General features: G+C 37.0%; 1 protein-coding gene across 2 annotated transcripts in view; it reads right to left on the bottom strand.

Moving 5' to 3' along the window:
• Positions 1-6,778, bottom strand: part of KCTD3 (potassium channel tetramerization domain containing 3) — an 81,016-nt gene extending 74,238 nt beyond the window's left edge. Inside the window, exon 1 of one of the 2 annotated variants that reach the window (XM_036756060.1) lies at positions 6,369-6,778. In XM_036756060.1, the coding sequence (XP_036611955.1) occupies positions 6,369-6,457 (89 nt within the window). In that variant the 5' untranslated portion in view covers positions 6,458-6,778. The remainder of the gene's footprint in view (positions 1-6,368) is intronic. The other variant, XM_036756061.1, reaches the window with a different exon arrangement.
• Positions 6,779-27,199: the final 20,421 nt, after the last annotated feature.

Genomic DNA, 27,199 nt, shown 5'->3' with positions numbered 1-27,199 from the left:
AGGTGGAAGACATGGGTTTTAATCGTGGTTCTTTGACTTATCTAATGGTAATCATTACATAGTATTTTAGAGTTTACAAAACTTTGAACCCACAACAATTCTTTGAAATATGTAGTATATGTATTATTTCCCCCCACCGCCCCCATTTTACAGATCTGAGATCTATTAACCATTTGGTATTCAAAGCCTTTTACAAACTGGCTTCAACCTACCTTCTCAGGCTCATACATTACTCCCCTTCAGGTTTTCTGATATTTAGCCAAACTATTATTCTTAAGGTACCTCATATGTATACATCATGCCAGTTTCCCCTCTTTGTACATTTGGACAGGTGGTCTCCCATTCCTGAAATGCACTTCCTCCTCACCTCTGCCTTTTAGAATTCCAAGTTTCCTTCAAAGCTCAGCTCAGTTATGGCATCCGTACATGAGGGCCTTTCCTGACTCTCCCCCTAAATGTTAGTGCCTCCTCCCAAAAATTACCTTGCATTTTTGTGTTGTTCCAAACCACCCAATAGAATGTAAACAATTTGAGGGCAGGGAGTGCTTCGTTTTTGTCTATCACCATCACCCAGCACATTACATGGCTCATAATTTGTATACAATAAATGCTGAGTGACTTTAAGTTAATCACTGAGTCCCAATTTCCTTATCTATAAAATGGGGATTAAAAAAGCTAAACTGCCTATATCACAGAAGTTTTAATAAGAATAAAATGAGGTAATACTATGAAAGCACTTTGAATGTAAAGTTTTATGAAGGGATGATGGCAATAAATTAAGATAGTGCCTTCTCATAAATACAAATGAATTACAGTAATCTTCCTCACCACCTCCTGTAACCCCCACCCCACCCCCAAAATGAAACTGGTTAGAGCGACTAAGAACAGTTTTAAATGACAAGTATTTAAATCAAACTGGCTGACATTCCACTAAGTCTGTGTTCAGGAATTTTTTCTATTGTTTAACATAGTTGATTTACTTGATTTTATACTGGAAGTAGTACTCATAGAATCAAAGAACTTGAAGGAACCTTAGAAATGATCTTCACAACCTCCTTCATTTTAGAGAAAAGGAGGCCTAGAGACAAGGTCACTCAGCTGATTACTGGAAATGCTGAAACTAGAACCAAGGTCTTCTCACAATCATCCAATGTACTTTCCATGACATTTTAAAAGTTCTATCACATGAAGCACCCAAAAAAAATTCAGATAGCCAGACTAATTAAATTCAACATTTACTAACAACTTTTCAGAAAATATTTTCAGACAAAGTTAAAATTCTAAATTTTAATGCTTAAAAGATTACATAAAAATAATAGTAACTAGCACTTATATTACTCCTTAGGGTTTACAAAAGTCTTTCTATATGTTATCTCATTTGACTCTCACGACAACTGTATGAGGTAGGTGTTCTTATTAGCCTCCTTTTACTGAGGTACAGGGGAATTGAGACTTTCCCTAAGTCACACAGCTAATATGTATCTGAGGCAATAATCAATTCAGGTTTTCCAACTCTCAAGTCCAGGATTCCATCTACTATGCCACCTGACTTGGTTCTCTTTGCCATACTTAACTAAAGCACATAATCAACTGCTTACTCATAAATTGAACTGCCAATGTTAGAAATTTTGTTATTGGCACACAGACTGAATGATGTGTCAAACTGAGTGAAAGCATGAACAACAACCCTTAATATCATTAAAAACTTAAATTACCCTTAGTGCTGTGAGGGTGGGAAAAAGAAGAAATTCCCACCAAGTTTTTAGTCAAACCTATGCAGAATACTGCAGACAATTTTATAACCATGAACATTTTTTCTATTTCTACAAACATGTATAAATATGTTCTAAGCTTTGCCTAATAATGAAACAGTATCTCACTTGAACCCCTCAACAGCCCTGTGTAATAGGTACACTACAGTTATCCACATTTTATATTAAGCACTTACTGAGCACCTACTATGTGTCAGGCTAAGTAGGCACTGGGGAGACAAAGGAGCTTACAAATCTAATGAAGGAGACAATTTGTGAAAAACTATGTGCCAACAATCTACATACAAGATAAAATGGACAGAATCTTCAGAGGAAAGACACTAGAATCAAGGAGGATCAGAACAGGCTTCCTATAGAAGGTAGAATTTTTAACTGGTACTTGAAGGAAGCCAGGGAAACCAAAAGACCAGGACGATGAGGGAAAACATTTGACACAGGAAATACTTGATGAAAATGCCTAATGTAAATAAAATATTCAAAGATAAAACTAATCTTCTCAAAATGATGAAACATACTATATACCCTCTCAACACAGAAGTGAAGGAGTCAGAGTACAGAATAAGAATTTTTTTTTGACATGGTCAATGAGAAAATTTGTTTTGATTGACTACAGATGTTTGTAATGGATTTTGAAGTTCTTGTGTTCTCAATTGGGGGGATGCAAAGGTGAGGAGGATTATTAAAAGAAAATGTTTTTTTAAAAAAAATAAAAACAAAGACAACGCCTAGAATCCAGAGTTATAATCTTGTTGAAAGTTCACAAAGTATGTCTGTGGGGTGGGGGTGGGGGGTATAGAAATGTTCCATTTCAGAAAAAGACTGGGAAGGAGAGGTTATGACAGGCTTTGTGAAAAAGAGGATTTTATATCTGATCCTGGAGGTGACAGGAAGCCACTGGAGTTTACTGATGGGGGTGGGGGGGGTGGGGCAGAGGGGAGTGGTAACGTGGTTAGACACAAACTTCAGAAAGAACACTTAGCTGAATGGAGGATGGAATGAATGGGAAGAGACTTGAGAAAGGGAAATCAACAGGAAGGCTATTTCAGCAGTTGAGGCATGAGGTGATGAGGGAGAGAGAGATGTTACAAAGGTAGAAATGACAGGCCTTGACAACTGATTGGATAGGGAAGGTAAGAAAGAGTGTGAATGACATCTTGAGTGACTGAAGGATGATGGTGATTTTGATAGTAATAGGGAAGCTTGTAAGTAGGAACATGAAGAGAAAGATAACGAGTTCTTTTGGATATGTTAAGTTTCAGATAACCATAGGGCAGCCAGTTCAAGATGTCCATTGGGCAACTGAAGATTTGAGACAAGAGGCTAAGACTGGATAAATAAATTTGAAAATCAGCAGCACAGAGATTATTGGATTCATGGGCCTTGAGATCACCAAGTAAAAATAGTAGAGGGAGAACTGAAGAGAGTCCAGGATAGAGTCTTGGGGGATGCCTGCAGTTAGGGGGCACGACTAGGCTGATAATCCAGAAAAAGAGAATGAAAAGGTGGGATAAAACAGGTAGGAGAACGAGGATAGAGCAGCATCATGAAATCCTAAAGAGAACAGTGTCAAGAAGAGGGTGACTAACAGGGTTAAAGACTACAGAGAAGGCAAAAAAAAAAATGAGAATTGAAAAAAGACCATTTCATTTGGCTAGGAGATCAATGGTTAACTTTGGAGAACAGTTTCATTTGAGTAATGAAGTCAGAACTAAAATGCAGTTATGAAAGTGAGAGGAGAGAATTGCAGGGATGTATTGTAGAGAGCCTCCTCAAAAGAGCTTAGCCACGAAAGGGAGACACAGGACAATAACTAGCTGGGAAGGGTGGTTCAAGTGATGGTTTTTTGAAGACTGGGGAAACATGAGGAAACTGAGGTTTGGAAAGGTTACATAACTTAGGTATAGCAGTCAATTAGTGTTAGAGATGAAATTTACACCCAGGTCTTTATGACTGATTCCAAGTCCAGTGTTCTATTCAATATGCTGTGCCACTTTGTAAGTTTCTCTTTTGTACAGTGTCTTTTCCTTAATCTCTTCTACCTACTTTGGCTACCATTTAAAATTTTCTCAGATCTTTGATCATGCATGTTTTTACGTATCTCTTTCTTCTCTAAATAGGACATAGTATTAATAAAGTCAATCTTACAGGTACTTCCTTTTAAGTAACAGTTTTTCAATCTTAAGACACTAATGCTGTACAATTTTGATGAATTTTATACATCTTGCACCATTTGCTTCTTATACTGGCCAAAACGCTAAGACTTCTATATCTAGAAGGAGGCTCAGAGGTCATTTAATCCAACCCTCTCCTATTAAAGAAGAGGAAACTGAGGTCCGGTCCAGGGAGGTTGCCCAAGGTTACGTAGTGTCAGAAACACATTTGATTCCAGGTCTGTCCACTGTGACTATACAGGTCTGTTTTAAAAACGTCCTACCTAGCTCTTAAATATGACAATTAAACAATATGTATTTATATTACTGCAATGGGATATTTTATTTATGTAAACATTACTATTTATTTTATTAAATTTTTCATTCTAACAGCTATGTACAATGAATTAAAATAAGTTTAATATTAATAAGGCAGAACAAAAGTTTTATTCACTTTTCCATCAATTCAAACAAAACTTCACCTTTTTCATATGCTGCTGTTCATACATGTAATTCCATAACTTGTAATTGTTTGTATGTAGAGGCATAAGACAAAGCACTGATAACCTCCCAAAACAGATATGACAATTTTAATCTCTATTGAAACTGCCTTCACAAACTATTTAATAACTTCAGTGGAATTTTACATTTGCTAATGGCCAAAAAAAAAATTAAGATAAAAATGGATGTAAAATTTCCTAAAAAATTTTAAAAAGCAATAATACATGATATTCCTTACTCAGGTAAAAAAAAAGCATCCTAAAAATAGCAATGTCACAAATATAGCACTATTAGTTTCCCAATTTGATGGTTAACCAATATCAACAATAAATATATCTTATTAGACTATAAGGTTCATGAAGGTAAGAACCTTTTTCTGATCTAAAGCTTGTAGCTCACCCAGGGTCAAAAAGAGTGCTGTATGACAGAGCAGATAATATTTATTGGTTGTCTACTGTTAGATGCTGTTTTTATTATTTACATCTACATGTTCTGCAGCCAGAACATTTCTCACTTGATTAAAATATATTTTAACAATTCAAGTCATTATCACGTGGGCAGCCACAATGGTTCACAGGCAATAACAAGTCAAGCTGGGAGTTAGGGGAAGAATACTGGAGAAAGGATGGACTGAAGGTAAAAGATAATTACCTATGTATAAGATCATAGATTTAGAGCTGTAAAGGACTTAGGAACCACTGAGTCCAAACTTCTCATTTACAGATAAGAAAAACAAAGCACAATGTGGTTAAGTGACTAGCCCAGGATCACACAACTAATGAAGTATCTAAGGAGGGATCTGAACCCAGGTATTTGAGTAAAAGTCCAGTGTTCCATCCATTATAATATGCTGTGTCGGTGGTTGATCCCTGTTAACAATGCAAAGCTCTGAAAAAATTTGGGATTAAAATTGTAAGCTTTTTTTTTCATTATCCAGGCCAAAATGTCATTTTATTTCAAAGCATGTTCTAATATGATTCAAAAGAGATCTCTCAGGCCTTGCAACTTATCTTGGGTTGAGCATTATAAAGTATATTATCCTAGAAGCTTTGGCTATTTGGCTCCTACCACGCTTCATTAACTTAATTATGCCCTTCCTTCGCACAGACCTGGCACACTCTTTCTGAGACAAGTGGCTCATAAAATATAAAAGAGCACTGCACAAAAATTAAGGTCCTTTCAACACACCCCTCCCCCTCTCGCCCCACTCCCGGTCTCTCAACAAGTTAGAAAAAAGAGCCCGCGGCAAAGGAGGTGGGTTGCGAGATTGGGGTGGTGGGAAGAACGAGGGCGGGGTAGGAAAAGGCACCAAACTCTTTTTATCACTCCCATTTTTCATTTTCCAATCAAAATAGTCTTGTGACCAAACCACTCAGGATGCACTCAGGATCTACCGTCTTACCCTAACATCTGCACACAATTCCTTCAAACTGATAAATACAGTAAGGTTGCAACTAAGACCTGATTTAAGTCACACAATGCACTCCAATTACAGTATTCGGCATCCCAGACAGAAGCCTCCAAGGAAAGGAGGAGGAAGGCTGTATTCGTTTTAGAAGTAAAGTGGGAAGAAGATAATCAAAGGGGATGGTGAGACCTTCTGCTGTAACAGCCATGCCCACGACTCAACTCTGTTTCTCACCCTCCCTCCCCACCCCCAAGTCTTATCTAACTTGATGCTCCAGGTTTCCCACCAGGTTTGAGAAGGGGAGAGACGCCTGGCTCCCCAGGAGAGCGGCACTCCCAACGCCCTTCTTTTCCCCAAGAGGGAGGGAGCGCCCCAGCACTGGGGAGCAAGCCCCCAGTGGGGGATGGGGGCTCCCGGCTGCACAGCCATCTTCCACCTGGACGAGCCGCCGCCTTCCTCACCCACCTGTGAACAGCCAGCTCAGCCTGGGGTGCGCCGGGAACCCCGACCTCCTCCTCCCCCGCCCCCGCAGCTCACCTGGTCCCCCCGACGTTGAGCTGGACGATCTCGCCGCTGCCGGCCGCCGCAGCCGCTGAGGCGAAGCCGCTGCCGTTTCCCCCGGCCATCTCCGGCGGCTCCGGCCGGGAGCGGCGTCCTCCTCCTCCGGCTCCTCCTCCAGCCAGGGCCGCCGAGCCCGGGGCGGGAGCAGGAGCGGGAGCCGGCTGGAGGGCCAGCGGGGCGGCGGCGGAGCCGATGGTGGCCGGAAAGCGGGGGAGGGGAGAGGCTCGCCGAGCCTGCCCCCCTTCCCAGCAGCCAGAGAACGAGGAGGGGGCGGCGGCGGGACTCGCGGGCTCCCCGGCGACTCCAACCCCCCGCCCCTACAGCCCCAAGGCCACGGCGGCCCGGGCCGCCCCCTCCAGCGGCCTCCCAGCTGCCCCGCGGGGCCCAGGCCGCGGCGCCTCCACCTCCCACCGAACCGCGGCCGCCGCCGCTGCCTCCGCCCGCTGGGAAGGAGGGGTCACCGCACGGGACAAAATACCGCAGCCGCGGACCGTGGGCTGCTGCAGCCTCGGAGAGTGGAGGGAGCGGCGAGCACCCGCCCGGACAGAGTTTCCCGGGCTGACAGGGAGGGCGCTGTGCTAAGGGAGTGGGCTGGGAGGAAGGATGAGGGAACGTGCTCCCCACAGGCCCGGATCCAAACAGGATTCCTTCCCTTCCTCTTATAGCCATCCCTCAGTGTGTATGTGTATGTGTGTACACCTTCCTACCTACTTCCCAAGACACGTGCGCGTACACACACAAGCAATACCACGGATTCTCAGAACCAACACCTCCCAAAGACCGAAAGCAATTTAGGGGCAAATTACCTCTTACTCCCAACCTCCTTCAGGCAGCTTTTCCTGACAAACAAATACCATCTGCCCAGAAAAGTGGCCAAAAAAAGTGAATGGAAATTTGACCAAAATATGACTTTGTCCATAGTTTATATGAGGAATTTGGGGTTTTTAATTCCTTGTACAGTAGTTCATATATTTACTCAATCTTTTATTCAATTGAAAGATATCTGGGGATTGGATCTTTCTGATCATTACTGTGAAAATCCTGGACTAATAAACTCAAGGAGTGCTTAATAGAGCGTGTCCCCAAAAGTCTTAGTGCAGTTTTAAGCTGTAGTAGGTCAAAGGGAACCAATTATTGGAATAGTTATCAATTTTTTTTTAAAGTTCATGAACCTCTAAGCTTTAATAGCTTAAAACCGCAATAAAATTTGTGAGACACTATAATATTTGCTGGTTGATTGACAAATGGCAAGTATTTCCGGAGAATAGTCCTTAACTTTTTGTTGTTGTTGTTGCAAACCCCTTCAGCAGTTGGTGAAACCTATCAATCCCTTCTCAGAATAATGTTTTTAAATACTTCAGATTACCCAGGGGATTACTGAAATACAATATCAAAAAAAAAATTTAAGCTGATGGACCCTCAGTTAAGAGAAAACAAATCATGAGAACTATATACTCAGTAGTCTGTCAGTATCTGTAGAGTATCTTAGATCAAGGAACTTTGTTGCCTATTCCAGTCTGTGGATGTTTGTTTCAGCTGAGCCTTCCAAGGTCATTCCAATGACACTTCCAAGGACGCTAAGCTTCTTCAAAGAGCAGCCTGTTGAGTCAGTGTTGCTAAATGGATAGAGTCCTGCATTTGGGTACCTAGATTCAAGCCATGCATCTTAACACCTTGGGTGACCAAAAACTAAATGGATATAATTATATCTTCAATATCTACTTCAGCATTGTATTGGAGTTGGGAAAATGCTTTGCAAACTTTAAAGCTAGTTTAAATGTCAGCTAATAATGTAGTTTGTACAATAGTTACTATAAACAAACAGGAATTAAGGAAATGCACTGTTCAGTTTTTGTTCTCAAGGGTACAATGACTCATAGGACCACAATAATAGCTTACATCTTATATAGCATTTTAAAGTTTGTGAAACACGTTAGTCATACAATCACAGTTGAGCCTTAAAACAGTCCTGTGAGGGAGACACTACCAAGAATTGTTCTTATTTTACCAAATTGGTTACACAATTTATGTGGTAGAAGGAGAGCTTGCACCAAGAGGTCCCCAAATGCTGACCTCTATCTACTATGCTACATTAATTCAACAACAGTCAACTTTTAGATCTTAATGTCATGAACTTGGAGCTCGCCAATATTATAGTATGCACAGACTCTGGTATAAGCAATACTGTTTCTCTACTAAGATATTCTGCAAATATTACACTTTTGAATTCTATCTAGTACAGTGTCAAGATTTGTTTTACCTTTTTAAAAGTATTTGCTGGTTGACAATCAATCAGCAAACATTATATTGAGCACTCACTAGGTTTATAGTGATGTAGCAATCTAGTTTTCATAGTATAGATCAGCAAAATTCTGAGCCTATTCCCAAAAAGCTTTCTATTTAATCAAGGATTTGAAGTCAATCTGCGAGCTGCCAGTTAGTATTTAAAGCAAGAAGGGAAGTTAGAGATGATCTGGTCAGGCACTTTTGTTTTAATAATCAGGAAACCATAGCCCAAAAAAGTGAGTGACTTGAATGAATGAAACATTTTTTAAGTTTTTACTAAAGCAATGTACTAAATGAAAAGGCAAGACCCTGCTGTCAAGTCCCCTCTCACAAGAAAGCTCACTTTATAATGGGGGAGATAGCACATAAGAAAATCCTGCAAATCAAATAAGTATGGTATTTGGTAATGCCAGACTTTGGTTCATACACTCGCTGTAGTATCAGTCTGAAAAATTTCTCCATATTAACCAAAATATGAAAATTATCATCATGAATAGAAAATTAATTTTAAAGACCACAAACCATTTAAATAAGTGTATCTGTTAAATACACATCATCTTTTTTTTTTTTGGAGGTGGGAAGGCAGGGCAATTGAGGTTAAGTGACTTCCCAAGGTCACATAGCTAGTAAGTGTGTCAAGTATCTGAGGTTGGATTTGAACTCAGGTCCTTCTGACTCCAGGGCCTTCTCACTGCACCACCTAGCTCCCCCCCCCTCCCCCAAATACACCTCATCTTTTCCAGATCTATATCTGGGAAATTTCATGAAAGTAGATTTAAGGTAGAAACAGCTTAATAATTCTTCACTCTGCATGTAGTACATCTATCTGCAGCCTTAAAACTCCAGTCCCATCAAAAATTGGAAGTTTGGTTACATAAAGAAACTAATAAACAAAAGAAAAAGGATGCTTTTTTCCCCTTTATTATGATATCTTCACAATAACTCAGTAATGGTAGATCGAAATCCATATCTTTGGGCAACTATTAGTAAAAATAATAAAGTATACATCACTTAGGGCTATGCATTATCTCATTTGAGTCTCTTAATAACTCCGCAAAGTAGAGTCATCATTATCTCCATTTTACAGATTTAGAAAATGAGGAAACAGAATAAGTAACAGACTAAAGATCAGCTACTAAATGACATCAAAGACTTAAACCAGTGTCTTTTCACTTCGTGTTCATTGTTATTTCCACTACACCAGGTTGCTTCACTTAACAATAGTTTTCACTATCATTTAAAACAGGTAAATTTTCAAAATTTACGAAATTCATTTGGTAGAATTAAACAAAAATAAGACAAAATGCATGCAGGTAGGATTGTAAAGAAGCAGAAACATGTTTACATTGCCTTTTGAATTAAAAATTAGCAGAATCTTTGCAGAACAATATGTTAATATGCTGAAAGAACTATAAAAATGAAAAAATAAGTGTTTACTATATGCCAATCCTTTGACCTAATAATCTCATTATTGGAAATGCACTCTAAGAATGTTATCAAAAAGAAATTTTTTTTTATCTGTTTAAAGATATTTGTGGGAAATTTATTTGTAATTTTGAAAACTAGAAGCAATATCTCTAATAATTGGGAAAATGACTAGCCAGGTGATAATAGAATAACGAATTAGATTGGAATTCACTGAATTTAGAGTCAATGGACCTGGGTTTGAATCTCAGATGTTTCTTAATATTTATATTGTTTTAGACAAGTCATTTAACCTCTCTAGGCCTAATTTTCCTTATTTGTGAAATTAAGAGGTTAGCCTAGATGATTTCTAAAATCCATAACTCTAAATCTATGACCCTTTAAATTAATAGTGAAGAAAATAGAAACAGGAAATCAGTATGCACATTGACTATGACAATTTAATAGGAAAATATATCCAGTAACATAAGCATAGACAAGTCAACCAGTCAGTCAATAAACATTTATTAAGTACCTACTAAGTGCCAGGTATTGGCATTATGCTAAGTGCTAGGGATCCAAAGAAAGGAACTAGTCCCTGCTTTCAAGGACCTCACAATCTGGGAGAGTTGACAAGTAAACAAGTAAGTGAAAATAAGCTATATACAGGATAAATTGAAGAAATCAATGGAGGGAAGGTACTTCATTTAAGAGGCAAGTAGGTGGTGCAGTGGATAAAGTATTAGGTCTGGAGTCAGGAAGATCAGAGTTCAAATACAGCTTCAGAGACTTACTAGCTGTATGACTCTGGGCAAGTCACTTCACCCTGTTTGCCTCAGTTTCCTCATCTGTAAAATGAGCTGAAAAGGGAAATGGCAAACCACTCCAGTATCTTTGCCAAGAAAACCTGAGAAAAATAATTATTAATAACCAATAATCTGGGGAGATTCAGAGCTCTCCCCTTCTTCCAAAGTCCCGATTTTAAAAGTTCAGTCTATTAAACTTATCTTGCTGAGAATGAGATTGGACCAACTTTCTTGTTCAAGACCCAACCCTGGTGAAAGCTGTTTTGTTCTGCTTGGCTGGACTTGGGTGGGGTATTCTTTGAATAGATAGCCCAAAGCTGTGGGTGATCTGGTTTGGAAATAGTTTCCAAGGGTGACATGATGTCACTCTCATTTTAATATACCTCACCTTCCATTGTGTAATCCAATCAGAGTTGATTGCTACCCTTTGAAGGGTATGTGAACTGTGAGTCTGCCACCATGATTGTTTTTGGTCTAAGAGAGATGGCCGAATGACCATCCTTTTATTAATAATTTGCTTATTAATTATTAACAATATTATTAATTATTAATATTCACAAAAAACTAATTTATTAATTATTTATATGTTTATAAATATATAACACATTTATACATTATATATTTTTATATATGTAAATCTATATATAATCATATTAGTTATATAAATATAATTATGTATTCATTTATATTTATATTACATTATATTTATAATTTATTTTATTAATTAATTTATTAGTAAATAATTAATTTGCCCAGAAACTATGTCTCTCAAAATTATGTTAATCATCACAACGCCCAAAGGGGTCATGAAGAGTTGGACACAACTAAAAAAAATTACTTGGGGGGTGGGGGGAAGGGATGCCTTCCAGAGAAGGTAGATCTTAGCTGGGACTATAAGGAAGTCAGGGAAGCCAAGAGGCAGAGATAAGGAGCAAGAATATTCTAGACATGGGAGAAAGCCGATGAAAGTATCCAGAGTCAGGAAATAGAGTAACTTGTTCAAGGAATAGCAATAAAGCCAGTGTCCATGCATCACAGAGACTATGAAGGGGAGTAAGGTGGAAGGGGTGGAGGTATTCACTATGAAGGACTTTGAATGATGAACAGGGTAGTTTGTTTTTGATCCTGGAGATTATAGAGAGGCTGAAATGCAGAGATTCTTGAAGTTGAGAGACCAACAAGAGGTCTATTTCAGTACTGGAGTCATGAGGTGATGAAGGCCTGTGCCAGGGTGGTGGTGGTGTTGGCAGTGTCAAAAGAGAGACAGGTATGTGTTTGAGAGGTGTCACAAAACTAAAATTGACAGGCCTTGACAACTGATTGGATAGTAGTGAAACAGAATGAGGATGACCCCCTGGGTGACTGTCTTCTTGACAATAATAGGGAAATTTGGAAGATCGGATTATTTGAGGAGAAAGGCAATGAGATCAGGTTGGGACATGTTCAGTTTCAGATACCCATGGGTTATCCAGTTCAAGATGTCCATGAAGCAGTTGGAGATTCAAGCCTGAAGGTCAAGAAAGAGATGGGGGCTGGCTAAATTGATCTGGGAATCTTCTGCACAGAGATAATAATTGAATGCATGGGACGTGATGAAATTACCAAGGGAAATAGTATAGAGAGGGATGAGAAGAAGGCCCAGGAAAAAGAAAATGGAAGGGAACATCAGGGGAAGGATAAAAGATAAAATGTTATAGACATCAATGTCAAATACTTATTAGAAGTCTAATTAGTTATACGTGTAAATTTAACTATTTTGTTATTTAAATTGAGTTCATTATATATCAATTTTAGATTATTTGTCTCAGTTTTACTATTGAACTGAAGAGTTTATAATGAAACTATACTAGGACCTTTTTTTCCCTTATAAATGAGGTATCGTTGACTACCTTTTCTTTCCTTGCCAATTCTATTCTTTTGGATGCCATGGCCCCTGCCTTGGGCCCTCTTCTATTTTTTTTTTATCCTGAATACTTCCTTCCATTAGGAGGCTATCAAATATTTTCAATTATTTCACGTACAGGCATATGTCATTTTATTGCCCTTTGCTTTATTGAGCTTCACAGATATTGGTTTTGTTTGTTTGTTTATTTTGCAAATTGAAGGTTTGTGCCAACCCTGCATCAAGCAAGTCTATCAATGCCATTTTTCTAAAAGCATGTGCTCACATTGTGTCTCTGTGTCACATTTTGGTAATTCTCAAACTTTTTCATTATTATTATGTCTATTATGGTGATCTGTGATCAGTGATCTTTGACCTTACTATTATAACTGTTTTGGGGTGCTACAAACCTCACCCATATAAGAAGACAAACTTAATCAACAAATGTCGTTTGTGTTGAGAAATTGCCATAACCACCCACACCAACCTTTAGCAAACCCCACCCTGAGCCTTCAGCAGCCATCAACATCAAGGCAAGACCTTCTACCAACAAAAAGATTATGACTCACTGAAGGCTTGGATGATGGTTAGCAGTTTTTAGCAACGTTTTAAAATTAAGGTATATACATTTTTAGATATATCACTATTATGCATTTAGTAGACTATAGTATAAACATAAGTTTTATATGGACTTTTGTCTTGCCACTGGACTCTGATGATACTGGAGGAGATAGTGAGACTGATGACTTTGCACAGCTCTGCCTCACTTACATCCAATTCACTGGCAAGTCATTGGTCCTCTTTGAGAACAAATGACAAACAATAATCTATGAGTAGCAGTAGCTGCCCTCCAGGGACCCAACATGCCAATTCAAGTTTGTCAGTTCTACTATTTCTTCTCCTTCTCCTCCTTCTTGTCCTCCCCTCCTCCTTTTCCTCCTCCTTCCTTAAATAAGAAACCAGAGGAAGATTCTCAACTGTCCCTGACTCCTTGGCTACATGTAAATCCTCCTCCTCAAACAGGCTAAATTAAATGTAATTTAATCTGTAACCTGACTTAATTTACCTATAGAGTTTGTTTGATTAGGTTTGTATTCTTAGGGGATTTATGAGCTTATGACTCTGTTTAAGTTTGTTCAGCTTTTATGACATTGAAAGAAGTATGGGATTATGGATCTATCTTTTCTTTAAATTTTATGGCCTAAGAAGAACGTGCAAGATTGCAATATAAAAATGAATTATTTCTTTGTCACTCTGCTGAATGAGTCAATCCTCTGGAGTCCATGAACTAACAACTTTCATATTGGGGACTGTATTTTTCCCCTACCTTCATCCACTAGCTGCATCCTCTTCAGCTGAAGTATTGCAATTCTCTTTTCATCTAGAGTACTGCAATGATCTTTCAGCTATAGCAAGTACTCTTAATTTAGCAATGGCAGAATTCTCTTCCCTTTGACTACCTCAGAATCAGGCTCTGATGTGTGTTATTTCCAGGAAGGAGTTGAAAGAGGCCTAACTCACCTCTCCTGACAATCTTTCCTGGCTCAAATGTCTCTTTCCTAAATACGGCACTCTATCTTACAGTAGGATAATCAGTCCAAATTCAGTCAGTTTCACTTCCCAGGTTCCTTTGGGGCTCTTCTGTAGATGAGTAGCTGGTTTAAAAGTAGTAATTCAGATTTGCACAAAGGCAAATCCATTGTCTTGCTGCCCCTTTCTTATACAGTTGAGCTATTCAAGCTTCAAACTCCTTCTATGATGGGGAATGTCTGTTTTGTACTTGAAGGCTTTAGAAGGACTCCCATATTTTCTTGCATTCTTTATATTTATTGAGGATTTCTTAATGCCACAATTCCATTGTTCTAATATGCCACAATTTTTTTAACCATATTGTAGTCATTAAACAAATAGTTTGTACTAGAGTTATGCCATGATGAATAAACACACTGTTAGTATTTTTGCATAAGTAGGCTATTTTCCCTTTGTATAATAGTTTTATGATAAAGTCCCAGTAATGTAATTGCTAAGTCAAAGATAGTGATTAGCATTGTAACACTTACTCTGTCATGTCACCATTCCCCAAAAAGTTATCGTCTCTATATTCTTATGAATGATATATTAGAATGTCTATTTCTATCATTGATTTGTCTTTTGCCATCTTTTGCTACTTTTGTCATTGTGGTATATATAAGGTTGGATTTTAAGATTCTCTTAATATCTATTCTGAGATTATTAGAGAATTTGACTATCTCTTCATGTAAATATAATAGTTTGTTTCCAAAGATTGTTCAAGTCTTTTGCTCCATAGGAGGTTATGATATATATCATTTCTTGATACATACATACATATGTGTATATATATATATATATACATATATATATATACACACACAGGGAGGGAGAGAGAGAGAGAGAGAGAGAGAGAGAGAGAGAGAGAGAGAGAGAGAGATCAATTCTTGAGATTTTTGAACATCATCCTTTAATTTATAAAGCAATTTTTTTCTTTAATCTTTTTGTTTTCTCTTTGGGGACATTCCTTTTATTTTGACTTACTTGCAATATCATAGGATCACAGATTTAGAACTGGAAGGAATCTCAGTCCAACTAGTCCAACTCCCTTAATTTACAGATGAGAAAACTGAGACACACAGTGATTAAGTGACTAACCTGAGGTCACAAGTGCCTGAACTTATGTCTTCTTGCCTCCAAATCCAATACCCTGTTTACTATACCATTTATTGCCAATAATTTCTTCTTTTTTTTGATAAAAATGTCTTTTCCCTCCTTTGTTGAAACATTCCTTTTCTTCCCCCCTGCCCCATTTTAGTATTTGGATTACCAATCTAGTTATGGTATGAATTATGGTTCTAACTCATTTTTGAACTATGTATACATTTAATTTTTAATTTTAATATATTATTAATACTTTTACAAAATAATTGTCATTTCCCCATACCGTCAATTTGCATAGAACCTACCCTTACAATAAAAAATTTTGTATAATAGACTTGGCACTTTAACCATGTATGACTATACCGATAGAACACCACCTTTCTACTACTGGGAGAGAAAATGTTTTATCATGAGTACTCTGGAATTAAGACTAATCATTATATTAATCTAAATTCTGATGGCTTTACATTATTTTGGTCATTGTATATATCATTCTCTTGACTTTGCTTTCTTTGCTTTATTAATAGCGTTAAGACATTCACCAAGCACCTACCATAGGCCAAGCACTATGCTGTGTAGCTGTGTGGGATGATGTAAGGTATAAGAAGACCAGAAGGGGGATGAGGGAGTATGAAGGACTTTGAGTGCCAAACAGAAGATTTCGTATTTGATCCCAGAGGATATGGGGAGCCACTGGAGTTTATTGAGTATAAGGCAGACATGATCTAAGCAGAGCTTTAGAAAAATCAACTGGCAGATGAATAGAGGATGGATTGGTGTGTGGAGAGACTTGAAGCAAGCAGACCCACCAGTAGCCTGCTGCAATAGGTAAAGTATAAATTGATGAAGGCCTACACCAGAGTGGTGACAGTATTAGAGGAAAAAAGGAGATGTGTTCAAGAGACAATACAAAGGCTAAATCAAAAGTTCTTAACAACAGATTCTATGTAAAGGATAAGAGATACTGAGGAGCTGACAATTACACCTAAGTAAAGAGCCTCAGCAACTGGAAAGATGGTGGTGCCCTCAACTGTAATAGGAAAGTTCAGGGGGAAAGATAATTAGTTCAGTTTTGGATATATTCAATTTAAGATGTCTAATGAACGTTCCATTTGAGATATCCAAAGGTGATTGGAAACACCAGACTGGAAGTCTGGTTATGGCTAGATAAGTAGTTTTTTTTTTCTTTTTCTTTTCCCTTTTAAAAATAAATAATAACATTTTATTTTTTACCAATTATATGTCAAGACAATTTTTAGCATTCATTTTTGCAAGATTTTGACTCCTGAGTTTTTCTCCCTTCTCCCCACCCCTCCTGTCTTCTTAAAACAGTGGACAATTTGATATAGGTTATGTATGCACTATCATGTAAAACGTATTTCCATACCGGTCACTGTTGTGAAAGGAAAAAACAGATCAAAAGGAAAAAATTTTTTAAAAAATGAAGTAAATGAAAAAAGTTTGTTTTGATCTACATTCAGAGTTCCTCAATTCTTCATCTGGATGTGAATAGGATTTTCCTTCCTGAGTCCTTTGTACTTATCTTGGATCATTGTGTTGCTGAGAAGAGCTGAGTTATTCATAGTTGATCATCACATGATGCTGCTGATAACTGTGTACAATGTTTTCCTGGTTCTGCTCATTTCACTTTATATCAGTTTGTACAAGCCTTTCTAAGTTTTTCTGAAATCTGCCTGTTCATCATTTCTTATTGTAGAATTGTATTCCATTACATTCATATACAGCAGCTTCTTCAGCCATTCCCCAATTGATGGGCACGCCCTCGATTTCCAATATTTTGCCGCCATAAAAAGGGCTGCCTTTTCCCCCTTTTTTTGTGATCTCTTTGGGATACAGACCTATCAGTGGTATTACTGGATCAAAGGGTCTGCAGTTTGGTTGCCCTTTAGGCATAGTTCCAGATTGTTCTCTGGAATGGTTGGGTCAGTGCACAACTCCACCAACAGTGCATTAGTGTCCCAATTTTCCCACATCCTCTTCAACATTTATCGTTTTCCTTTTTCATCATATTAGCCAATCTAATAGGTATGAGGTTGTATCTCAGAGTTGTTTTAATTTGCATTTCTCTAATCAAAAGTGATTTCGAGCATGTCTTCATATGCCTATAGATAGCTTTGATTTCATCTGAAAACTGCCTGTTCATATCCTTTGACCATTTAGATAAATAGTTTGTAAGTTTTCCCAGGTTTCTCTAAATTCATATTTGTTGTTCCTTATGATGTAATTATAATTCATAATATTTATAACTCAAGCCCCAAAGCCCATTTGTATGTTACTTTCTCCTCATTGGTTGAGATCAATACCCCAGCTTGCTTGAAGTGGGGAGGAGTTGATAAGAGTAAGACAGAAAAGAATTTCAGTCTCTTCAGTCTTTGGAGGTTCTCTAGTTTCTTCAAGTTCTTTGACCTCTTTGGGCTCATGAGTCTCTAAATGTTTCTGGCTTCTAGCTTCAAGAAAAGCTTCCACTAGCTTCAACTTTAGGTTGCTGAAAGGAAAAAAAAAAGATTCTGAAAATTCAGCATGTAAAACTTTATCATGGCATTATTTTCATCTAGCTACCCTAGTGATTTTGGGGAATTTCTCTTTGGGTGAGATCTGGGACTTTCTTTGTGTTGAGCAGTAGACTAATAAGATAAGAGAGTAGACATATAATTCTAGCTCATTACTCTTGTCTTTGAGGAGAGTGGAGTGGTGGCCTCAGGCCCTCACCTCTTGCTTCCCCTCCTGGCAGGAACCAAAGTCTCCCTTAGCAAAGCGTAGAGAGAGAAGGGTCTAGATATGTATCTCTTCTGTTCTCCCTCTGAGTCACACACGTGACACCCCCATGCCATGTATGGGGGGGACAGTCTCACTACACATTCATATATAATAATTTCTTTAGCTGTAATTGAATCTGGCTGTCATATTTTCCCAGCAGTGTTTAAAAACTGAATGATGATTTTAAATGTTTTTAAAGCATGACTTTATCAAATACAACTTCTTATTTACTTTAGGTTCCATTTCTGGGTTCCCGGAAATCAATTTTCTTATTTTTCTATTTCTAGGAATAAAAACTTGGTGTATTATACATAGTTTTAAAAATAATTTTTATATTTAACCTATACAACTTTTCTGTATGAATTTCATGATTAAGTTATAACATAAATTCCATTAAAGAGCATATTAGGATTGCATTGAATCTGCATTTGTTAGATAAAGATTAATATTTTTACTATATTCCCTTGAATTTGTCATGTAATAAATGGTATCCATCCTATTGTACTATTCTTCAAAACTGTTTTAAAGTTGTTCTGTATGTCTTATATGTCTTGATTAGTTAATGACTTAATATTAGCAACATTTTGTTGTTTTTTGTTTGTCGTTTAGTCATTTTCAGTTAGGTCCAGCTCTTTGTGAAACTTTTTGAGGTTTTCTTGGCAGAGATGTTGGAATAGTTTGCCATTGCCTTTTCCAGCTCATTTTTCAGATGAGGAAACTGAGACAAACAGGGTTAAGTGACTTGACCAGACTGGTAAGTGTCTGAGGTCAAATTTGAACTCAGGTCTTCCTGACTCCAGTCCAGGTGTTTCTATCCACTGCTTGACTTAGTTGTGCAGCAACATTTTACCATCATTATAAAAATATATTTCTTTTTCTACCACTTTTATTTGATTCTTGATTATACTGTAGCAATGTCAATCATTTCATGAGTTTTGCTAATATTATACTGTTTTATTGAAATTGTCTTTTACCTCCATCAACATTTTTGTTGACTGTGTTAGGGTTTCTATAGTTCCTCTGTAGGGAATAATGATATCTAGGAAAAGAGATATTTTAACATCTGTATTACCAATGCTTATTCCTTTCTTTTCCTTTGAGTAGTAATAGTGAGAGTAAATATCCCCACTGTACACCTGTTTTCAGTAGGAATGCTTCTAGTGTTTCTTTGTTATATATAATATTAGCTCAAATTTCAAATACACATCTTTAATCTTATTGAAATGTAGAAGTGGGGGTAGCTTCTAGCAATGCTTGGTAGTATAAAACATTTGGCTGAAAAGAGATGGTTACTCTCTCAAGACTTGCCCTCACTCTTTTGCAGATCCTTTGTTCTTAGTTCTTTCCTCTAGAACATGACTTTCTCTGAAGTTCACACCTTTAACCCTAACCCTCAGAGGAATGGGCTTTCTATTAAACTGCCTGGAAGCATGAGAAAAGAGGGAGAAAGTGGTGGAGATCGGGGGAATTGTCTGAGGATCCACCTCAGACATAAGGAAGCCTCTAACAAGCTGCTGGGCTAATTCTTTGTCCATGAAGGTCTAGATTCGTATCTTTTTCTCTGTGTTTGGAAAGTTATAATGTGTGTGTGTGTGTGTGTGTGTGTGTGTGTGTGTGTATTCCCTTGTTTCTCTTGAAATCTCAGCTTTGGAAACCTCAGCAGTTTGAAAGAGATTATCTTTCTCTCTGTCTCTGTCTCTTTGTCTCTCTGTTTCTCTTTTTCTCTCTGTCTCTGTCTCTCTCTTTCTCTTGCCCTCCCTCTTCCTCCTCACCAGGATAGTGAACTCTTACTTTCTTTAGTTACCTTTGAGCAAACAAAAAATATACATACATACATATATATATACACATATAATATACATACATAAGGCAATGTTTAATCATAGTTTTACCTCAATACTGACTTTTTAGAGACGAGATCAAATGAAATAACATTTGCAAAAAATGTTTAGCACAATGCAAGGCACATAGTAAGCACTACCTAATTGTTTATGTCCTCCCCTTATTCTCTAGCTGAATAGAAATGTAAAATAAACTGAATAAACAGAGATTTGGCACTAATACAACCTTTCCTGAGGAGGGAAAAGGGAAAGAAGGAATGGAATCTCAGTCTTGGAAATGAACTTGCAAAACCAGAATCTGTCCAGGCACTCCTCTTGGCTGTGGTATTTGATGCTGATCTCATCACTGCAACTCAGCTCCTGATTCTGTAGCCAACTGCTCACCTCAGCTATCACTGGTCTCTGACTCTTGCTCCTTTGGTCTCAAGACCATTGCCAGGGTCCCAATGCTGACTCTCATGTCCGGTGCAGGGATTCCTCATTGTCTCTACCTTCATTTACAGTACATATATTTACATATACATACATACATACATACATACATATATATAATATATATTTATATGTTGTATTTTAGGAAAGACTTTCTTTTTATCAAATGATTTGATTAATGATATAGTCCAATAAAAAGTACTTGGGAATTAAAAAAAAGGGCAAAATAGCCCCTGCCTCAAAGAACTAATAATACTTTGGGGGAGAAACAACAAGTATATGTATAAGGAGATAATTTGAGGATGGGACACTAGCCTCTGGGAGCATCAGGAAAGGCCTAATGTTGGAGATGAACTTTCAAGTAAGCTCCATATTCTAAGAAGGAGAGTTAAGGAAGGTATACATTCCAGGCAGAGGCACAGTAATGAGAGGTGAAATATCATATGTGATGGACAGCAAGCAGGCAATTTGGTGACTCAGTACAGTGTATGAAGTAGAATAATATATAACAAGCCTGAAAAAGCAGCTTGGACTTCTTGTTAAGATGCCAATATGAAAGGTAGTAGAGAAGTTCAGTTCTCTCACATAAATCCCAGAAAATATCTGAAAAGGCCCTCTCTCCTCTCCTCCCCAATGTTTTTAAGCTAAAAAGAAACAAAAGTAAACTGTTCCTTCCAATCCAGAATTATGCAAGAAATATTGGCAGAGATGGGAGATGAGCCATGCCAGGGAACCCAAAGTGAACTCCTGCTAACAAACCTGAAGGCAGCCAACCAGTGCTTTGTACAGAGGCAATTACAAACCATCTACAAATATCTCTCTTGTATATATTTTGGGAGTCCCCTAATCAAAATAAGGAGCTTCTCATTCTGGAAATCAGTGAGAGGATCAATGAGAGAATTCATTTTTCATCCGAAGCCTAGTCATCTGTAAATCTACCTATTCTTAAATAAATTTGGCCCCAGATTTGTAAATTTTGCGTGTGCGTTCTCTTTCATTTTTCTAACATGGCTGTTGGTTTATCACAGAGACACCTGTTTAAATCAAGTATTCAACAAGTATTTATTAAGCACTTACTGTATACCAGGGACTGAGATGCTGGGAACATGAAGACAAAAATGAAACAGTCTTTAGCCTCAAGGAGTTTGCATCCTATGGGAGAAACAACACATAGAAATGTATCCCAAGGTCAATATACCCTCAAAAAAAATTCCCCTCCCCCCCCAAACCTACAACTCTTTCTGAATGCCCTTATTTCTGTCAAAGCCACCATCAAGTCATCCATGTTCACAATTGTGCTGCAATCCTCAATTCTGAACACTAATTCATCCTCACAAACTCAGTCAGTTGTCTAATCTGGTCAATTATAGCTCTGTAACATCTCTTATAGATATCCCCTTTCCTCTATTCCCACAGTCTGGATCCTAGTACACACTTGCATCACTTCTTGCCTAGACTATTGAAATAGTCTTGAAATTGTTCTCCCTGTCTCAAGTTTTTCCTTACCCCAATCTAAGTTCTATACAGCCACCAAAGCGATTTTCTTAAAATGCAGGTTTGACCACATCAATCACTTCTCCCTTCCCCTCCCCCAATAAACTTCACCTCTAGGATCAAATATAAACTCTCTTTGGTATTTAAAGACCTTCATAACCCCATCTCACCCTACCTTTGAGTCTTTTTATAAACATTATTTCTTTTTACATATTTTACATTTTAGCTACCCTGGCTTACTTGCTTTTTTGTCACGTATCCATCTTCAACTTTTGCTTTCCCACTGGCCATTGCCCATTGGAATGTCATCTTTCCTTATTTCTGCCTTTAGAGTTCCTGGTGTCCTTCGAGACTCAGCTCAAATGATTCTGTCTCCAGAGGGCCTTTTCTGCCTCCCATAGCTCCTAGTACCTTTCCCTATCTTCTTTGAATGTATCTCCTATATACTATTATATGTATATTTTGTCTTCTTCAAGGGCTGTTTCACCTTTTTCTTTGTATCCTCAGAGCTGAGCATAGTGCATGGTTCCTGGTAGGCACTTAATACAAATTTATTGATTTATCAATTGATCATTCAAATCATCCACTTTCATCTGTTTGATGAAATCAAAAGGCCTGGACCTTTGTCATAAAAGAGTCCCTCCCATGTGGGAGGGTGATTGCACCTATGTGGGACAGTGTCATAGAGCTAGGTCTGAAGTCATGAAGACCTAATTTCAAGGCTGACTTCAGACACTTACTAGCTATGTGACCCTTAACCCCCATATGTTTCAGTTTCCTATACTGTAATGGAGAGCACAATAGCACTACCTCACAGCATTGTTGTGAGGATCAAATGTGATATTTGTAAAGTACTTATCACAGTGCCTAGCACATAGCAGGTGCTTAATAAGTGCTTATTCCCTTCCCTATGACGTTGATCATGCACTCTAACCCTTTCGCTAAGGCACAGATACCTCGTTGCAGTAACATCACCTCTTGATTATAAGGCCTCTTGTTTTCCTTTCCCCCATCCTTGAGTGAGTCAAGAGTCAAGAGTCAAGAGGATACACTCTATGTTCTAAAGCTATAGAAATAATACCACTCTATCTTTTGAGTCCTTCTTTGTTGGGACTCCGTGGAATTCAGAGATATTTTCTTTCTCTTCCTTGCCTCCTGCAGCAAAACAAGTATCTACAAACACATGGCAATGGGAATACGTTCACCTACATGAGCCTAAATTCCTAATGGCCTTCTTCTTCAAGAACTATCAATTCTGGACTTTTCCAGACTAGATAGTAACCTTGTGGGTCAAGAGTTCCAGTGTTTTACAATTTGCTGCTAACTGTTCAGTAGGAAGTATTTCCTATATCAGCACTGCTTTTTGGAGTGTAAGAATTCCAAGATGATCTTACAGATGGATTTAAAGAAAATACTAAAGATAGCCATGCTTATGGCTTCCAATACCAATGTGCTTTCTCTATGTAACACACATAGGATTTGTCATTTGCACTGGTAAGTTCAGGGTCCAGGGTAAAACTACTCCTCCCAAAGTCTAGAGGTAGGCCTGAAAGGTTGGGGATTATTATAGCTCAGGAGACCCTAAGGGTTTGCTTCCCTATAACAATCAATATCAATTACTTAGCCAGACTTAATTAACTTTTTTCTTTTTTATTCAATTTTCTTTTATTTTTAGTTTCAAATTTTCTCCCTCTCCTTTTCCCCTCCCTTACTCATTAAGAAGGCAAGAAAAATAAAGCTAATTATAAATATATAGTTACATAAAACAAATTTCCATACCAGTCATGTTAAAAAAAAGTAAAGAAAGAAATAGAAGAAAATATACTTCATTTTGCATGCTCATCGGATATGTATAGAATGATTCATTGTGAGTCCTTTCAAATTACGTTTGGTCGTTGTCTTGACCAGAGTTACTAAGTCTCTCAAAGTTGACTTTCTTTACAAGACTTCTATGACTTTATAGATTGTTTTTCTGGTTCTTTCCCATTTCACTTTGCATCAGTTTATACAAATCTTCCCAAGCTTTTCTGAAACCACTCCCTTCATTATTTCTTACAGCACAATAGTATTCCATCACATTCATATACCATAATTTATTCAGCCTTCCCCAGCTCATGAATATCTCCTCAGTTTCCAATTTTTGCTACCATACACATACACAAAAGCTACTCTAAATATTTTTGTACATATTGGTTCTTTTCCTTTTTCTTTGATCTCTTTGGGGTATCCTATCAATATAGTAGTGGTATTACTGAATCAAAAGATATGTACAGTTTCATCGCTTTTTGGCCCTGTTTCCAAATTGCATCCCAGAATGGTTGGACTAGTTTGCAGCTCTATCAACAGTGCACGAATGTTCCTGCTTTCACACATCTGCCCTAGCATTTATCATTTTCATTTTGGGTCATCTTAGACATGGTTATGACCATGCTGGTTAGTACTTTATAGTTGTTTTAATTTGTATTTCTGTAATTATTAGTTATTTAGAGCATTTTTTCATATGTCTATTGATATGTTGGATTTTTCCTCTGAAAACTGTCCACTCATACCTTTTGCCCATTTATCAATTGGAGAATGGCTCCTGTACATTTAATTCAATTCCCTGTATATTTTTGAAACAAAACCTTTATCAGAGAAACTTGCTGCAAAGATTATTTTCTAGTTTTCTACTTTTCTTCTAATTTTAGCTACATTGGTTTGTTTGTGAAAAAGACTTTTTAACTTTATGTAATCAAAAGTATCCATTTTATTTCTGAGAACTCTCTAACTATCCATAAATCTGAGAGGTAATTTCTTCCCTGCTCCACTAATTTGCTTATGGTATCACCCTTTATATCTAAACCAAATACCCATTTTTAGCTTGTTTGGTATATTGAGTGAGATATTAGTTTATATCTAGTTTCTGCCAAACTACTTTCCACTTTTCCTAGGAGTTTTGGTTAAATAGTGAATTCTTGACCAAATAACTGGAATTTGGGGGTTTATCAAACACCAGATTATCGTCCTCATTTGATTTGGTATATTGTGTACTTAATCTATTCCATTCATCACTCTTTTAAATTCTTACCTAGTACCACCTTGTTTTGATGATTATAGCTTTGTTGTATAATTTAAGATCTGTTACTGCTAGTCTCCTTTCCCTCCCACTTTTTTCATTGATTATTTTGATATTCTTAACCTTTACTTCTTCCAGATAAATTGTTATTGGTTTTTTTTTTTGGTTCTAAAAAGAAATTCTTTGGTTATTTGACTGGCATGGAACTAAATAAATAAATTAATATAGGTAATACTCTTTTATTATATTGGTTTGGCCTACCCATGATCAATAAATATGTCTCTAAATATATCTGTTTTCATTTGTGTGAAGAGTGTTTTGTGCTTGTATTCATATACTTGGTGTATATGTCTTGTCAGGTAGATTCCCAGGTCTTTTATACTGCCTGTAGTTAATTTAAATGGATTTTTTTCTTTCTATCTCTTCCTCCTGTATTTTGTTTATAATAAACAGAAATGCTTTGTTTGGATTGTTTTTATATTCTGCAACAATTAAGTTGTTAATTTTTTTTAAATTAGTTTTTTAATTGACTCTCTAAGGTTTTCTAGATATCATATCATTTGCAAAAAGTGATAGTATGGAGCAGCTAGGTGGCTCAGTGAGTAGTGCACTGGCCTTGGAGTTAGGAGGACCTGAGTTCAAATCCAGCCTCAGACACTTGACACACTTCCTAGCTGTGTGACCTTGGGCAAGTCAATTAACCCCAACTGCCCTGTCTTCCACCCTCCGAAAAAAAAGTGATAGTATTATTTCCTCATTGTCTATGCTTAGTCCTTTCATTTCCTTTTCTTTTCATATTCCTATAGCTAGCACTTCTAGTACAATATAAAATTAGTGATTAATATTAATAGTAATGATAATGATGGTCACCCTTCCTAACATCTTGATGTTATTGGAAGGGCTTCTAGCTTGTCTCCATTAAAGATAATGCTGACTCTAGGTTTTTGATTGTTACTATTCATCATTTTAAAATAACCTCTATTTATGCCTTGTGTGTTTAACAGGAACAGGTGTTATATTTTGTCAAAAGCTTTTTCTGCATCTATCGCAATGATCATATATTCATTGTTTTGTTATTAATATGGTCAATCATATTTATAGCTTTCCTATATAAATGTTGAACCAGATCTGCATTCCTAATATAAATCCAGCATGATCATAATATCTGATCTTTCTGATATATTGTTATGGTCTCCTTGATAACATTTTAATTAATTTTTTTTGTATCAAGATTAATTAGGTCTATGGTTTTTGTTCTCTGTGTTGACTCACTCTAGATTAGGTATCAAGATCATATTTGTGTCATAGAAGGCATTTAATATTAGGACCACTTCTTTACTTATTTCTTCAAACATTTTATGTAACATTCAAATTAATTCTTCCTTTTTTTGTATAATTCACTTATAAATCCTTCTGGCCCTGGATGTTATTTCCAAAGGAGCTCATTTATGGGTTATTCAATTTCTTCTCTAAGATAAGCTTATTTGAATATTCTATTTTATGCTCTGTTAATCTGGGAAATTTATATTTCTGTAAATATTCATCCATTTCATTTAGATTTTTTGGCATGTTTTATTATCATGTAGTCAGAAAAAATAGCTCCTAATAATTGCCTTTATTTCATCTTTGTTGGTTGGGAATTAATGGTGTTGGTTTTTTTTAAAAGGCTGGTAATTTGGTTTTCTTTTTTAAAAAAATCAAATTAGCCAACTGTTCCACATCCCTCAAATCTCCTAATTTTATTTATTAGTTCAACAGTATTTTTTGAACTTTCAGATTTGTTAATCTTTCTTTTGATTTTCTAGATTTCAATTTTGGGTTTTCAACTTATTACTTTAAAGTATGTTTTTAGTTGCATTCCTTATTTGTTGATCTGTTCTTTCTTTCTTTTGTTGATGTAACCATTTAGTGATGTAAAATTTTTCCTAACTACTACTTTGTTTGCATCTCACAGATTTTGATATTTTGTTTCATTGTTTTCATTGTCTTTAGTAAAATGATTGATTTTTTTCAACAATTTGTGCTTTCACCTTTTAGGACTATTATTTAGTTTCCAATTAACTTTTAATCTATGCTTCAGAGATTTTTTATTTAATGTGATTTTTATTCATTATGGTCAGGAAAAGATGCATCTAATATTTCTTCTCTCTGCATTT

Source organism: Trichosurus vulpecula, chromosome 4, assembly GCF_011100635.1.
Source record: "Trichosurus vulpecula isolate mTriVul1 chromosome 4, mTriVul1.pri, whole genome shotgun sequence".
Lineage (NCBI taxonomy): Eukaryota > Metazoa > Chordata > Mammalia > Diprotodontia > Phalangeridae > Trichosurus > Trichosurus vulpecula.
Note: the sequence above shows the minus strand (reverse complement) of the source record. Positions and strands in the feature narration are given on the sequence as shown.